Source organism: Acomys russatus, chromosome 11 (assembly GCF_903995435.1).
Source record: "Acomys russatus chromosome 11, mAcoRus1.1, whole genome shotgun sequence".
Lineage (NCBI taxonomy): Eukaryota > Metazoa > Chordata > Mammalia > Rodentia > Muridae > Acomys > Acomys russatus.
The window spans coordinates 41,062,999-41,078,769 of record NC_067147.1 but is presented as its reverse complement, the minus strand read 5'-3'; the positions used below and the strand labels follow the sequence as shown (position 1 = coordinate 41,078,769).

Below are 15,771 nucleotides of genomic sequence, written 5' to 3'. Positions count from 1 at the left end.
GAGCCTGAGGAGACAAATTTTTTAACAGAACTCTTCTTTTAGGATTGTGTGTGTGTGTGTGTGTGTGTGTGTGTGTGTGTGTACACATACAGGTATGCTAGTAGGTAATGTGAAGACCAGAAAAGACTACTGGAGCCTCTAGAACAGGAGTTGTAAAGTGCCTGACCTTTGTCTACGAACTGAACTAAGGTCCTCAGCAACAGCAGCAGGCATTTTTAACCACTGAGCCATCTCTCCAACTCTGAAGAAAGTCACAGTTTCCACTAGTCTCTATACCCTTAACACTATCTATCCCTTAAAAACATCCTAGAATTTACCAGAGGGGCTCAGATATCCATTTAACTTTCATTCTTTCATAAATTTATGGGTGTTTATCTAAAAGTATTAATGTATTACACTTTGGTAATGTCTTCAGACCTCCTTCTTACAAAGATCATCATGCACATGTGAAATTAATAAAATATTTTGCTCATCCCATATTAATCATCTCTTCTGTTGACATGTTTCCTAGATCCAGCCAAAGAACCTACATCACAACTCAGGGGCTGGCGATCCCTCCCTTAACAGTGGCAATAGGACTGATTAGTGATCATCTGCAGAGGCTCAGAAGCTTCTCAACAACTATAGGTGTCATGGAGTCAGTTTCCCCACCCCAGATATAGTCAGATATGACTAGGGCAATAAAATGACTTGAGAGTAAATGGAGATTTATCAAAAGGAGGCAATGAGAAAGCAATAATTTGGGGTGCTGTTCACAAAGAGCCCTTTTCTCCTCTGGGCATTGGGCAAGATTGTGCATCCAACATTCATATTTGCTTTAATAAAAACAGCATGGAGTAGAAGTAATATATGTGACATTTGGACATATCAGGGCCCCTTTTCATGGTTCATCTGTCTTATTCCCCTTGTTGACAATGAAGATGAACTCTGTGCTAGCCTTGGTGCCTGAGTCCCAGTACTGATCACAGAGACCCCAGATAACTCACAGTGGATCTGTATCTTGGACATGAAATGAGTTTTCACTAAGCCTCTGAGATTTAAGGGTTGTCTCAGCATAACCTTGCTTATGCCAACTCATGCATGAGTCACAAGACAGTCTTAGTCTTGGCCAATGACTATTATTATAGAATACAAAGATGCTATCCCCAAGTAAACACCCATAAAAATACAGGTAAGTGGCTAGAAAGATGGCTCAACGGTTAAAAGTACTTGTTGCTCTTATAGAGGATCTGGGTCCAGTTCCTAGCACCTACATGGTGGTTCACAACCATCCACAACTTCAATTCCAGAGGATCTGATGTCCTTATAATCTCTGAAGGTACCATGCGCCATGTATTTATGGCATAAACACATACATGCAAGCAAAACACTCATGTGTGTGTGTGTGTGTGTGTGTGTGTGTGTGTGTGCAGGTTTGTATATGTGTACATGTGTGTAGATATGTAGATATTTAGGAGTTGATATGGAAGTAGAAATGGAACAGAGGCATAAGGTATATAAGAGTTAGTAATGAGAGTCAGAGAAATAATGTTCATTACTGTTGCTCGAATCCTACATTTACCTTTTAAAAACATGGAATACATTAATACCATAAAATATGTCTGAAGTTTTGCTAAAAATCTTTATAATGCCTTATAAAGGACTTTATTATTTTAAGAGATTTTGAGTCTATTCCTTTAACTGACATTCAACATGAATCTGACACACAGAAAATTATATATTGTGGTAAATAAGATTATTGATGGACCCATTACATAATGACTATAGCATGATCAAGCAGTTTATGTCCCCTTCAGGGAGACAGCATAGAGATGTAAATTCTCTGAGCACGGTTCTGCATAAACAGACTTTCTGCACTCCACTGCCACATTCGGATCTTGAAAGTGATAAAATGCAGATGCCTGCAGTTGCAATCATAAAAATGTAATTGCTGAGAAAAAAATTATTTCTGACCCATTGGAGGAATTTATTGCAGAGGGATGCACTGTGTAAGTTATCACAGTGAGAAAATGAAAGCAAGTGATTGAAATATATCCCAGGCTGAGCGTCCCTGCAAAATGACCTAGTGATTTACCTAAGCTCAAGAGAAAGAAAAAAAAAAGATTAAAGATAAATCAGGTTTGGTACAGAAGACTCTGCTGTCTAGAAAAAGAGTGGAATAAAGATTTATGCATAAATGAATTAAGAACTTGGAGTGACAGCATGGTATCTATGACCAATTACTCCGAAAAATTAAATGTAATTTTGATTTTGAATTATGTGCCAAGATAAATAACTCCTGTGCAACCTCATGAGCAAGAGAATTCAGTATAAAGACAAACAATGAGGAAACTGAGGATTTTTTAATGTGGCTACTAAACTGGTTACTTTAATGTAAAGGAGATGAGCTTCTGCTAAAATGTATTTAGCATAATGAGGTGCTGTATCATCTGCTTATAATAACCAAACAACTATTAAAACAGGGAACTCTCTGGAAGATCTCAGATAAAGGTACAACCTAGGAGTATATTGATACAGAAATCAATAAAAGTATATACGTGTATATATATATATACATGAATATTATTAATTTGTTTTAAGAAAAGGATTCCTTGCCATTTGTCAGCATGAATGAACCTGGAGCTGTTCTCCTCAATAATGCTTCCATTATTACAGTAAATAAGGTCTCCAGGCACAAAAGGAAAGTACTGTACAATCTCACATAAATGAAATCACAGAACAGCATAAAATAGTAATTTTCAGGATCTTGGAGATGAGAAATGGAAAGTTTGGTCAAAGGATACAAATTTTCAGTCATGTGATGAATTAAAGTTCTGGGAATCTAATTTGTGAATAGCATGATAGCTACAGTTGGCAATACTATATAATATACATAAAGTTTAATGAGGCAAATGTATAGTTTTTAAAAACTTTAAGTATCTTTGCTACACAAATACAAAATCATACTTATGGACAATTATTGAAATCCAGCTTTAATATCAACAGGGGAAACTGAGGCGGGGCATAGATCCACAGCTGGCTAGTGACCCCACAGACTTTCTCTGAGGGCAACTTTCCAGGCCAGAACTGCTGGTTAAAGGCAATGGCTTCCACTGATAGTGGCAGGCTGATGGACCAGAATTAAACTGCTGGCAGCAGGCCAGCACTGATGCTTCCTGGTGGGAGCTTACAGCTATTATAGCATGCAGGGGCTAGGGGTATTGGTTCCTAGCAGGGGTGGGGCATCAGGGGGTGTTTCCACTGATGGTGGTAAGTGGCTAAAAAGGAAAGGAGAGAAAAAGACTATACACACACACACACACACACACACACTTACACACACACACACTTACACTTGATGGCGTAAGACAGATTCCAACAGGTAGGTTCCAAAAGCTTCTTCTTAACTTCACACATACATATACATACATGCATACAAACACACACATTCATACAGTGGGTGAATGGAAACAGATTCCAACCTTATACACTTACATATACACATATATTTGGTGGACAGAACAAACTCTGAAGAGCAAGTCTCAACAACTTTATTCTTTTTCCCACAGTTTATATATCCCAGCAAAATTCCTCAAGAAGTGCAAATGTCACAATGTGGTTACATTCTATTTTTCTTTAAGTGAATGAATACAATAAGTATACGTAAGAAAAACATGTTCCCCCATATCCTCACATGATCAAATGTTTTACATATTATGGGTGAAAAGCAAATGTGAAAAACAAATTATTCCCAAGAAACCATATACATTTGTAGCTAAGAAATTTGTTTTGTATTAACAGAGTGTGAGCGAGCAAGGTAAATTCTCAGCTAGCTTTTTTCTTTACTGGCAGGCTGTAGTTTGCGGTTGCAAAGAGAGAACCAATTATCTTAAAAGGTAATGTTATAAAAACCCTTTTAAAAAAATCACAAATCTAAACTTTTATATAAAAAGCAATCAGCCACTTCTACTTTAAATCTTTAAGGGGCATATGTAGTCATTAATCATTTTTAGAAGCTGAGGGGAAAAAAATAGGTGTAAGGAAATTAAACATCATCTCAGTCACTGGCCCAGCTTGAAAGAGTCACATGAGCCAGTGCTACTCTGAGCTATTGTTCCTGCTTGACAACCTTAAAAAGCCCCTAGCTTTACTCCAAAGAGTATACTTTTCTTAACTTTAAACTGTTCTCTAAGATTTTCTACGTCAGAGCTACTAGCAAAAACATCTTTACCTAATCTTGCTAAACAAACTATTTTTCCAAATTCTTTCTAAGGGTGGTGATCATTGCTAATAGTCTGCATCTCTAATTTCTTTCCAAGGGTGGTGGCTGAATCATTTATCTGCTCTAGCAGCAATGCCTGAAAAAGACCAAGCATTGTCACTGTGAGTGTGGGTGGCGCTGCCCAGGGATGGTCTGGAAGCCCCCTTAGAGTTGGCATACAGCTCATGTAGTATGAGAGATGTGGTGACCACAAGAGCAACAAGCAGAGCTGCGCTCCTGAACAGCATGAAGTCCTCAGGACACTGTGGTCCTCGGTGTCATACCCATCGTGGTTGTGCTAACTGGTGGGCCACATTCCATGGGTTGTTATAGAACCGTCTTTGCTGTTCCTCCTGCATGGGCCCCCAGCAGACAATGGTGAATACACTCAATAATATGGCTGTGATGATCATTATATTATGCACACATATATCAAATCATCACATATAAACGAATACATAATTCTATCAGTTAAATGTTTTAAATAGCTGGGCGCAGTGGAGCACACCTGTCATCCCAGCACTCTGGGGGGGCAGAGGCAGGTGGATCTTTGTAAGTTTGAGGCCAGCCTGGTGTACAAAGTGAGTACAGGACAGCCAAGGCTAACCACAAAAACTCTGTCTCGAAAAATAACAACAACAACAAAGTTTTAAATAAAAACTAAACATTCTGGGGAGGGGGAGGGGGATAGTGTATCTAGTACAAGGTTACCCAGGAAAACTCAATATTATTAAATTTAAAGAGATTATTTTTACAAAAAAAAGATACAGGACAAAATTGACAGATGAGAAGCTAGAAAGATGGTTCAGTGGTTACAGAAGTACTTGCTGCTTTTACAGAGGACCCAGATTTGAGTACCAGCACCACACCACCAGCAAATCTAGCTCCAAGAGATCTACTACCCTCCGTGACCTTTAAGGGCATCTGCACACTTGTGGCATACCCACACACAGGTGGTGTATATACATATTAATAAAAGTAAATATGTCTAAGTGACAGACTTTTAAAAGCTGAGCATAAAGTCCTTTAAGGTCAGCTATTTTAAAATAATAATTCTATGGCTTCAAAATGAATTGAGATTTTTGCAAGGAGACTCCTATGATAATGAAAACTGTGTGTGTTCAGATAACTCTGCTGTGCTGGAACCCTGCATTATGAGAACGCTCTTACACACAATAGCTATTCCATAAATTATTAATATTTGTAATTTCATATGCCTTAAATATTGCTAAGACCTATAAAAATTTTCAGCTGGGGTACTGCTGTGCCTCTTTTAAGAAATAATAAACATTTTAAAATCGACAACAATCAGGAAAGATAAAGTTAGCATTTCATTAGCATGTGACAGAGCTATCACAAAACAGGCTGTCTCCTTCCCCAATCTCAGCTGCTGCTGTTCAGGAAAAGTATGCATCCAGGTGCAGAATCAACGGCTCCTAATATTAATGTAATTGCCCTTTTTAAACAAGGTTTGGCTTTTTTATTTTGGGAGGGTTTTTTCCTACTCAAATAAAATTCCTTTGGATCATTTTCGCCCTCTGAACTTTCTGGTGGGATCAATACCATTTAGAAGGATGGTTATTATGGTTTTGGTACATACTAGGGCACACACGGTTGTGACCACCATCATCTTTTCATGTGAAGTCCTACTGACTGATATCATCGCAAAGTGTTTGACCAAAACATCGACTAATTCCTGCTCAGACAAAAAAAGCTAGTTTCTGATAGGCTGTGACAACAGCACTGGAATCCCAGCCAAGGCAAGGGAACTGAGGTTAGTTTGGGCTACACAGGGACACTGTCTCAAAAGAAAGGAAGGAAGGAAGGAAGAAAGAAAGGAAGAAAGAAAGAAAGAAAGAAAGAAAGAAAGAAAGAGAGAAATGTAGCTTCTCCACAACACATTCTCTGTTGACGACAGTATGGCAGCATCCCTTGTGATTATCAAGTTCTAAGTGATTAACTGCAATGTCACATTTTCATGGGGAAAAAAATGTAGTGAAATTGATGTACTTATCATTCAGCCACCTACAAGTAAAAGTCAGTTCCCTACTCCCACTCCTCATAAAGGCATAAGCACTGCACTGGTTGGTTTTTTCATTTGTCAAACTGGCTAAACTAAAGTTATTTGGGAAGAATGAATCTCAATTAGGAAAATGCTTCCAGCCGACCCGGTGTGGCACCCACCTTTAATCCCAGCACTCCAGCACTTGGGAGGCAGAGACAAGCAGATCACTGTGAGTTTGAGGCCAGCCTGGTCTACAAAGTGAGTCCAGGACAGCCAAGGCTACACAGAGAAACCCTGTCTCGAAAAAGAAGACTGGAAGGAAGGGAGGGAGGGGAGGGGGAGGGGGAAGGGGGGGAGAAACTCCTGCTTCAATGTGGCTGATGTGGGATGTCTCAGCTCAAAGAGAGCCATAGCAGCCCTGGGCAAGTATTCCCTTAGGATGTGTAAGAAAGCAGGCTGGGAAAGCCACGGAGAACAAGGCAGTACACAGCATTTTCCCACGGTCTCTGCTTCAGTTCCTGCCCTGATTTTGATTCATGATCAACTAACTCTAAACTGTAAGACTAAATAGACCCTTTCCTTTCCTCTCCAAGCTACTTTTAGTCACAGTATTTATCACAGCAATAGAAAGAAAACTAAGATATGAACAGAATGTTTACTTGTAAGAATTCATTTAATGCTTTCCCTATGGCTAGGCATGGCTAACCCCTGTCAACTACCACTATTAGTGCTAAGATGGGGGCCAGAGAATGGAGGCTAGCCTGGGGTACTTAGTGAGTCCAAGTACAAGGGTGTGAATCCCTTTTCTCAAATCCACCCTCTACCAAAATTTGGTGATAAACATGAGAAAGTATTAAGATTTTCATATCTTGCCTACTAACTTGTATTTTTTTTTTTTTTTTTTTTTTTTTTTTTTTGGTAACTAATCCTAAGAAAATAACCTGTGTGCATAAGGATGTTGAGCATGGAACTGTTTATTTTTATTTTAGACAGGATTGCACGTTTCCCCGGGATGGCCTTTAACTTGCTGTGTAGTTGAGGATGACTTTGAACTTCTGACCTTCCTGCCTCTACCATTGGAATGCTGAGATTACCTGGGTGTTGCTGCTGTGTTGAGTTTATGTGGTTCTCTGGATCAACCCCTGGGATTTTCGAATCCTGAGCAAGAACTCTGTGAATTAAGCTATATCTCCAGCATTTATAATAGCCTCCCCCCCCCCAAAAAAAGAGCTGAAAACTGAAACATCTAAAACTGAGTGATTACCTTAAGTAAAGGCCGTGATGGCGCTGTATGGTAGGAAACCACGCAGCAGCATTGCTGAGTTATTCTTGTAAAGAATGGGGTCTGGATAGATGGCTCAGAGGGTGAGAGCATTCGCTGTTCTTCCAGAGGACTTAGGTTCAACTCTCAGCAACCATGTAGAGGCTCACAAGCATCTATCACCCCTGTCCTAGGGGATTCCCCCTCTTCTGTCCTCCATGGGCACCAGACATATACATGGTACACAGACACAGATATACAGGCAGACAAAACAATAGATAGATAGATAGATAGATAGATAGATAGATAGATAGATAGATAGATAGATAGACAGATAATAGATAAATAGATTTAAATTTTCTAATGGGAAAATTGGGTTTCAGGTGTCATTTAGTGGTTAGAGCGCCTGACTAAAATATTTATGGACTTGGTATTCCATATCCAGCACTACAAAAAAAAAATTTTTAAGTATGACAGGGCAAACTACCAAAATACCATTTTAAATGGAAAATTAAGATAAAATCTATATATACAGCATTTCCTCCATTTCATTTATATACCTATATATGTGTATTTGATAGTTTTCTTTGTCAACTTGACACAATCTATAATCGCCAGTGAGAAAAATCTCTGATGTCTTTGGAGATTCTCCTGATGATGTTAAGTGGAAAGACCCATCCTGAATGTGAGCAGGCACCATTTCACGGCTGGGCTCTGGACTGAATGAAAAAGGGAGAACCAGCTGAGCACTGGCAAGCAAACATCAATCTACTGCTCTCTGTCAAGCTCCTGGAGGCAATTTGAATAAGAATGGCCCCTTAGTAGGCTCAAATATTTGAATGCTTAGTCACCAGGGAGTGGCACTAAGGATTAGAGTTGTGGCCTTCTTAGGGGAAGTGTGTCGATGGGGATGGGCTTTGAGGTTTCAAATGCCCAAACCAAACCAGTCTCCCTCTCTCTCCACCGCCCCCCTCCTGCCAATCACTGCACCATTCCTGCCATGCTTCCCACCATGATGGTAATGAACTAAAACTCTAAAACTATAAGCCAACCCCAATTAAAGTCTTTCTTTTACAAGAATTGCCTTGTTCAGGGTGTCTCTTCACAGCAACAGAACAGTGACTAAGACACTCTGTTTCTGTAATTTCCTTGCCAAGATGAACTGTAACCTAGAAGTATGAGCTGAATAATGTTGCTTCTGTCATAGTGTTTTTTCACAAAAACAGGAAAGAAAAATAATATGTTTCAGTGTATATATTCATTGTGCATATATTCAATGTATATATATATATAAATACATATATACATATGTGTACCCATAAATGTATATGTGCATAATCCAGTGTGCATATATATACATGTGTATATGTGTATGTATGTGTATACACACACATGCGTGCATATATATATATGTATATGTATATATATATATATATATATATATATATATATATATATATATTCAATATACACATGTGTATGTGTTGGCTAGGCTACCTAAACTTCCCAAATAGCAGGTATGGCACACCTGCACTATTCACTGAATTTATATTCTCTATCTTATGTAGGCATAAAGTTATTGTGTAATTCAAATGCTGATTTCTGTATCCCCCACATCTGGTTGCAATCCTTGTTCTGAGAATCTCCTGTCTCAATGTTGTGTAAACACTGCTCCCCAATTGTGCCCTGATATGCCAATAAAGCATCTTATAGCCAATCATTGAGCAGGGGAGAATAGGGATGGACTTCCTGCTAACCAGGAAAAGAGAAGTTAGAGGAGAAAGAAGGAAGGGATTCAGCCACAGGGGAGACCCGAGAGAGACCAGAAAAGTGGAGCTGAAGCAGGAAAGCAATAAAGTGCAAGTATCTCAGGGATTTACTCTGGAGGAAGCCAGATTAGTTTAGAGGGTTAAGAATAAGAATGCTCAGTTATTGTGTTGTGAAGCTCATTATTAAACAAATATAAGAGTCTCAGTTATTTGTGTGATAGCAGGGTTAAAAGGGAAAATGAGAAAGATTTATAAAAATAACTTTAAGAGTAGTATACAGTTCCAAGAAAATTACCCATTATTTTGCTGTCTTAGAAGGAAATGCACTAATGTTTGTCTATTGGTAGTAAATTGAGTGTGATTTAGTTTTCTTTGCCCTGTTCCAGATTCTAATTTTTTTAGTGAATTTTGTCAGAAAAATAAAAATAAAGTCAGATAATAGTGCACTAACAAGACAAAGTAAAAAAAAAGACAAAGTCAGGAATACTCTGAATTTGAGTTTAACCTGGGGAAGAAAGAAACATGATTGGTAGGTAGATAGATGATAGATAGATAGATAGATAGATAGATAGATAGATAGATAGACAGACAGATGATTGATAGGATGATAAGAAACACAGACAGACAGAATTTTGTTTTATCTCTCAACATGAAACCATTCAGTGGCTGGCTTAAGCAGTATTAATTTCGGGTGTTAACACCTTTAAGACAGCAACAGTTAATATACAGCTCAGCTATCACCAGTGAGAAATGTTTTGAATTGCCTTCCCAATAGTAGGTCTCAATTTGTGCTCAGTGAATACATGTCCTGTGTCTGTCTGTCCTATAGCTGCTCTGCTGTGCTTCCCACAGGAAACACAAGAATGCTTGAATAATTAGACATAAGGTCACTGTAGTTTTTCACCAAGTAAACCCTGAGAGTGTACTGTTCTTGGAAGAAGGGGCCTAGATGCATGATGTAAGGTAGACCTAGGGGGAGTCCCCTTACCAGTTTTGCTCTTAAAGGTAAAATATGTAGATCTACATAAATGTATAGATTCCTTCAAACTCTGCACCAAGAAAATCAAATCCTCAGTATGAGTGAGATGGGGACATGAAATGGTAATGAGGTGAATATGATCAAAATACATCTTCTACATGTATGAACATTTCAGAGGAATCAGTTTGTATACACAATTTATGTTAATAAAAATATTTTTTAAAAATACAAAAAATCCAGCCAGGTGTGGCGGCTCACACCTGTAATCCCAGCACTCTGGAGGCAGAGGAAAGCAGATCTCTGTGAGTTCAAGGCCAGCCTGTTCTACAAAGTAAGTCCAGGACAGCTAGTGCTACACAGAGAAAGCCTGTCTCAAAAACCAAAAATTGTTATTCATATTTTCAAATGGTTACTTATTTCCTAGAAGATTATCACAAAATTATTTTATTTAATTGCTTTTCTCCCATATTTTGGTATTTGAATTACAGTTTACTTTGTGAAAAATGAGACAATATGTATCTTAGGTCAAACCACTGAAATTCTCTAATACTAAAGACATATGGAATTACATTAAATTGACTCAGTTTTCATGACTATAAGCAAATTTTTTTGTTGTTTTGTGTTTTGAGACAGGGTTCCTCTGTGTAACAGACCCTTTGCCATCCTGTGTTATAACAATGATTAATTCCAGGCAATGTATCTGGTATAAAGGAGGTTTATTTGGAGGAAAGGAAGAGGAGAGGAATTATGGCCTCCAGGAGGAGGCACAGAGGCAGATGATTGGATATGTAGACAGGCAGACAGATGGAGACAGAGCCATGAGGGCAAAGAAAGACATAGAAAGAAACGGAACAGAGGGGAAGCAGAGAGATCAAGAGAGGGAGAGAGAAAGGGGTGGGAGGACCATTTTATCTGGCACACACTTGGCACATACCTGGCCGGTGGCAGCAGGTGATGATGTAAGAGGTTGCTAGGACCCTGAAGGGCAGACTAGTGGGGCTGCATGTATACTAACACTCCTGCCTTTTTTGTTTAATTAAAAAAATAAGGAACTAGGGAGGAATGGAGAGAGAAAGATAGAGAGAGGGCAGAGTAGGCAAGCCATGCTCTACAGCAGATAGGGATGGACCTCAGGATGCTAGGAGAACCTGGAACTGTTTCTCCTGGGTCTGAAGTGTAACATCCCAGCCTTTTGTTGATAAGAAATAAATGGCTACAGGCAAAGTAATCATCGTCGTATACTTCCTGCTGACATTGAGGGTGTTGAAGTTGCAGGGAGTAGCAAAAAGCCGAAACGTTGGACATGTCCAGGAAGAGCAGGCTGGCCTACTTGCTGCCCAGAATCTGTGAAACCATCTACAGCTAGGGACATGCACCCAGCTGACACAGTCTTCGAAGTCATAAACATAATCCATAAAGAGACTGGGAAATTTTCGACCTGTTTATGGTGTACAATTATAGAGCATAACAGTTTCCTGTATGATTTAGTTTATAAAAAGTCTATGGCTTATAAAAATCTAAAGCAAAAACATTTTTTGAGTCAGTGATTTTTAACCTCTTGAGAATGAAAGTAGACTACAATAACCAAGTTTTAACACTGTAAACAATTGAATGTCTCTAGAATTAATATATCCCAACTTAACAATATTTTTGGAATCATGTCACATGGTTTAAGATTAACTAAGCACAAGCTTTTAACTACTATCCCCGAGTTATGAGTTTTAACCATATCCTATTTTTTGACCCTGGACTTTAAAACATGCCTGGGTCTGAGAAAAGGTGAACAGTAACCCACTTCTAGAGTCAGCATTACAGTAGATCAGTATAAGACAACTTTAAAATTATACTTGCATTTATTATACCAAATCCATTGGCCAGAAAGCCTAGAGGTAAACCCTAAGCACAGGCAGCTGGTGGCAAAAGAAAGAAACAGCATTCATTCATTCATGCATCCAAGAACTAGCAAATATGTAAGTAGCTAGACATGCATCTTAAATTAGCCAGTTGTGGAAACACACACCAGTAGGATTTGCTGAAGGAGGCCGAGGCAGGAGGATCACGAGTTCGAGGCAGCCTATAGACCAGGCTGGCCACGAACTCCCAAAGATCTGCTTGCCTCTGCCTCCCAAGTGCTGGGATTAAAGGTATGCACCACCATGCCTGGCTAAGCAAGATAATTTACAGAACAATGTTTTGCAAATTATATATACCTCTGGAGTCAGGGAGATGGTCCAGCAATAAAATCGCTTGTCACACAGCCTGACAACCAAGAGAGAATCAACTCTACAAAGTTGTCCTCTAATCTCTACTCTTATGGTACAACATGGGTGCTCACTTACACTCATCATGTACACACACACACACACACACACACACACACACTAATAATTAATAATAATAATAGTTACTTATATACACCTCTTGACATGATGGTACACATATGTAATCCTAGCACCATGGAGGATGAGGCAAAAGGATTATGGGCTAGAGGCCACTCTGAGCAACATAGATCCTAATTTAAAAAAAAAAAAAAATTTAATGCACGTCATATGTAATATAAATATGCAACATATATGTTATATAGACATATATAACATATAACATGTATTATATAACATTTATTACAGTTACTGCCAAAAAACAATCTAAAGGAAAACTTTCAGAATTATATTATTAATATCAAATATATACTTCTATATTTTAATATCAGCTTATATGGGAATTTAAGACAGGGTCTCCATGTGTAGACTGACTGGCCCTGAACTCTCAGAGATTTATCTTTCCGCCTCTTGCCTCCTGGGTGCTGGAATTAAAGGTATGCACCCATCTAATGCCAGTTTAAATAAAGGATAACTTAGACCGTGTATTTATTTATATACAAAACCAAGCCTTTCCTTGGCTCCTTGCTGTTCCCACGGTTTTAAATTCCAGAAAACACAGTGGTTGCAGCACCCGACGTGCTCGTACCTGGATTATCAGGGGCTCCAGCAGCTTCTCTACGGTGAACGTCTGGATCTGCAGATCCCGAGCGTCCATATTCAGGACGATTGGTGTTTCTGCCGACATGTGACCTGCACACAGACAGAAAAACACCATGCTTATCAGTGAAGGGAAATTCTTCCAAAGTACAGGGTTCCTGACAACCATGGAGTAAGTGGGAGTTCTATTTCGCACTTTTCAGTCCTTTGAGGCTCTCGGTGCCAAACCCACCATCAGAGAAACAAGACACTCCCAAGCTGTTCTCTGAGGCCGTGCTGCCTGGGCTTGGCTCTGAGGAACGAACGCTAGCAAATTCATAACTGACTTTCAAACATATCAAATGGGTTTATATCTGCTTAGAATATAAATTGGAAGTCGTTGGGGATGTCTTGACACATAACCTGGCGGTAGGCAAGACATTTGGCTGCTGTGAACTCATGATGCTCAGGTAATCTGTATGTTTGTCTACTACTGTCAAGACTTAGCTGAGAAGCCAGAAGGTATGTGGATGCATCTCTGTGTGTGTTTTTAAGGCTGCTTATTGGAGACGTTTAGTTGTAAAAGGTGGTTGGAGCAAGTTCTTTCTTATATAGAAAAGAAACTAATAAAATTTTGAATGGCTATTTATTAGAAAAAATAAAAAGCCTGTGGGAAAGCATTGATATTTGGAAAAAATATTATGGTTTGAATGAGAAATGTCTCCCATAGTCTCAGACAATTGAACACTCACCCCTCAGTTGGTGGTACTGTTTGGGAGGCTTAGAAGGTGTCACTTCACTAGAGGAAGAAAGTCACTAGGGGCTGGCTTTGTGAGTTTAAGGCTACACCCTACTGCCAGTTTGCTCTTTCTGCTTTGTGCTTGCGGTTGAAGAAATGAGCTCTCAGCCTCCTGTTCCTACCACCACGCCTGTAGCTTGCTGCAGTGCTTTCCTACCAGGATGGACTCTTAAACCTCTGGAACCATAGGCCCAAATTAACTATTCCTTCTGTGAATGGCCTTAGTCATGATGTTTTATCACAGCAACTGAACAATAACTAAGTCACCAGACAAAATAAGAGTAAAAGTTATTTTAAGTCATTGTTTTAGATATTAACATCCTTAGCCAGTTTTGGTAGTCTATACCATTAACCCCAGCACCTAGAAAAGCAAAGAAAGCAGCTTCCTGTAAATTTGAGGCCATCCTGATCTACATAGTGAATTCCAAGCCAGACAGGGCTACATAATAAGAGCCTGTCTTTAGAAGAAAAAAAAAGAAATAATGATACAAATCAATTCAAGAGGATGGGGAGATGCTCAGTTAACTAGGTACTCCCCTTATGAAGTCCTGAGCTGGGATCCCTATCATCCATGTAGAAGGCAGGTAAAAGCAACTATAACCCAAGCAATAGGGAGGTGAAACAAAAGGATCCCTGGGCTTGCTGAAACACCAGTCTAAAGCTGAGCTGATGAGCTCCAGGTTCAGTGAGACACCTGACTCAAACGGTAAGACCGAGGACTAGCATAAGGGCTCGGCAGGTAAAAACACTATGCCTGACAAGCTTGAGTGCAATTCCCAGAGCCATGGAAAGGCAGAAAGGGAAAAATAACTCTGCAAAGTTGTTCTCAGATCTCCACACTCATAGTATGCACACATACCACTCATAATAATACATTAAAATATTTTTAAATAATTTAAAATAAGGTGAAAAGAGTGCAAGACCTAGAGCTAGAGAGATGGCTTAGAGGTTAAGGGCATTGACTATTCCTCTAGAGGTCCTGAGTTCAGTTCCCAGCAACCACATTGTGGCTCACAACCATCTATAATGTGATTTGATGCCCTCTTCTGACCTGAGGGTGTACATGCAGGCAGAGCACTGTATACATAGTAATAAATAAATAAAGACCTAAATACCAACCTCTGACCACCACACACACCTGTACATGCACACAAACACACACATGAGTATATATACATAAACCACAAATACACACATACATGAACATGTGCACACACATGAGGACCCGGGTTCAGTTCCCAGCACCCAAATGGCAGCTCACAACCATCTGTAACTCCAAATTCAGAGGATCCGACCTCTCTTCTTACCCCTGTGGGCACTAAGCACACATGCAGTACTACATGCACACACTCAGGCTTACACACATGCACATGAAATTAAAGTAAATATGTTAAAAATAAACAGAATGTATAACCTGCAGAAATAAGACTATCGATAGAAAGCTGCCCCATTTAGTGTCTACCTACTCTCCCCCATGGTTTCCCTTAGCTTAGTGAAATGCCCCCAGGAAACACCCTAATAATCCCTCTGAAACCTCTGTCTGTGTCGATGAGTATAAATGATCAGCCTGTCAACATTTCATCATGAATATGGAAAGGGCTCATAATATCCCATCCCTTCCTGTTGCCTGTTATGGTGGCTGGGGCAGGGCCATTTTCTTCAGTGGTGCAGCCACTCATAAGTTGCTCTCACTCTAGTAAATAACCTCCCACCCATGCTCAGGCAAGCATCCCCGATTAAACTCAGTGAGTCACACACAGA

The 15,771-nt window shown here is 39.4% G+C and overlaps 1 protein-coding gene across 1 annotated transcript in view; it reads right to left on the bottom strand.

Moving 5' to 3' along the window:
• The window catches only part of Ctnna3 (catenin alpha 3), a 1,456,883-nt gene that overhangs the window by 1,403,504 nt on the left and 37,608 nt on the right, over positions 1-15,771 (bottom strand). Inside the window, exon 2 of the mRNA XM_051153175.1 lies at positions 13,222-13,325. Within this exon, the coding sequence (XP_051009132.1) occupies positions 13,222-13,320 (99 nt within the window). The 5' untranslated portion in view covers positions 13,321-13,325. The remainder of the gene's footprint in view (positions 1-13,221; positions 13,326-15,771) is intronic.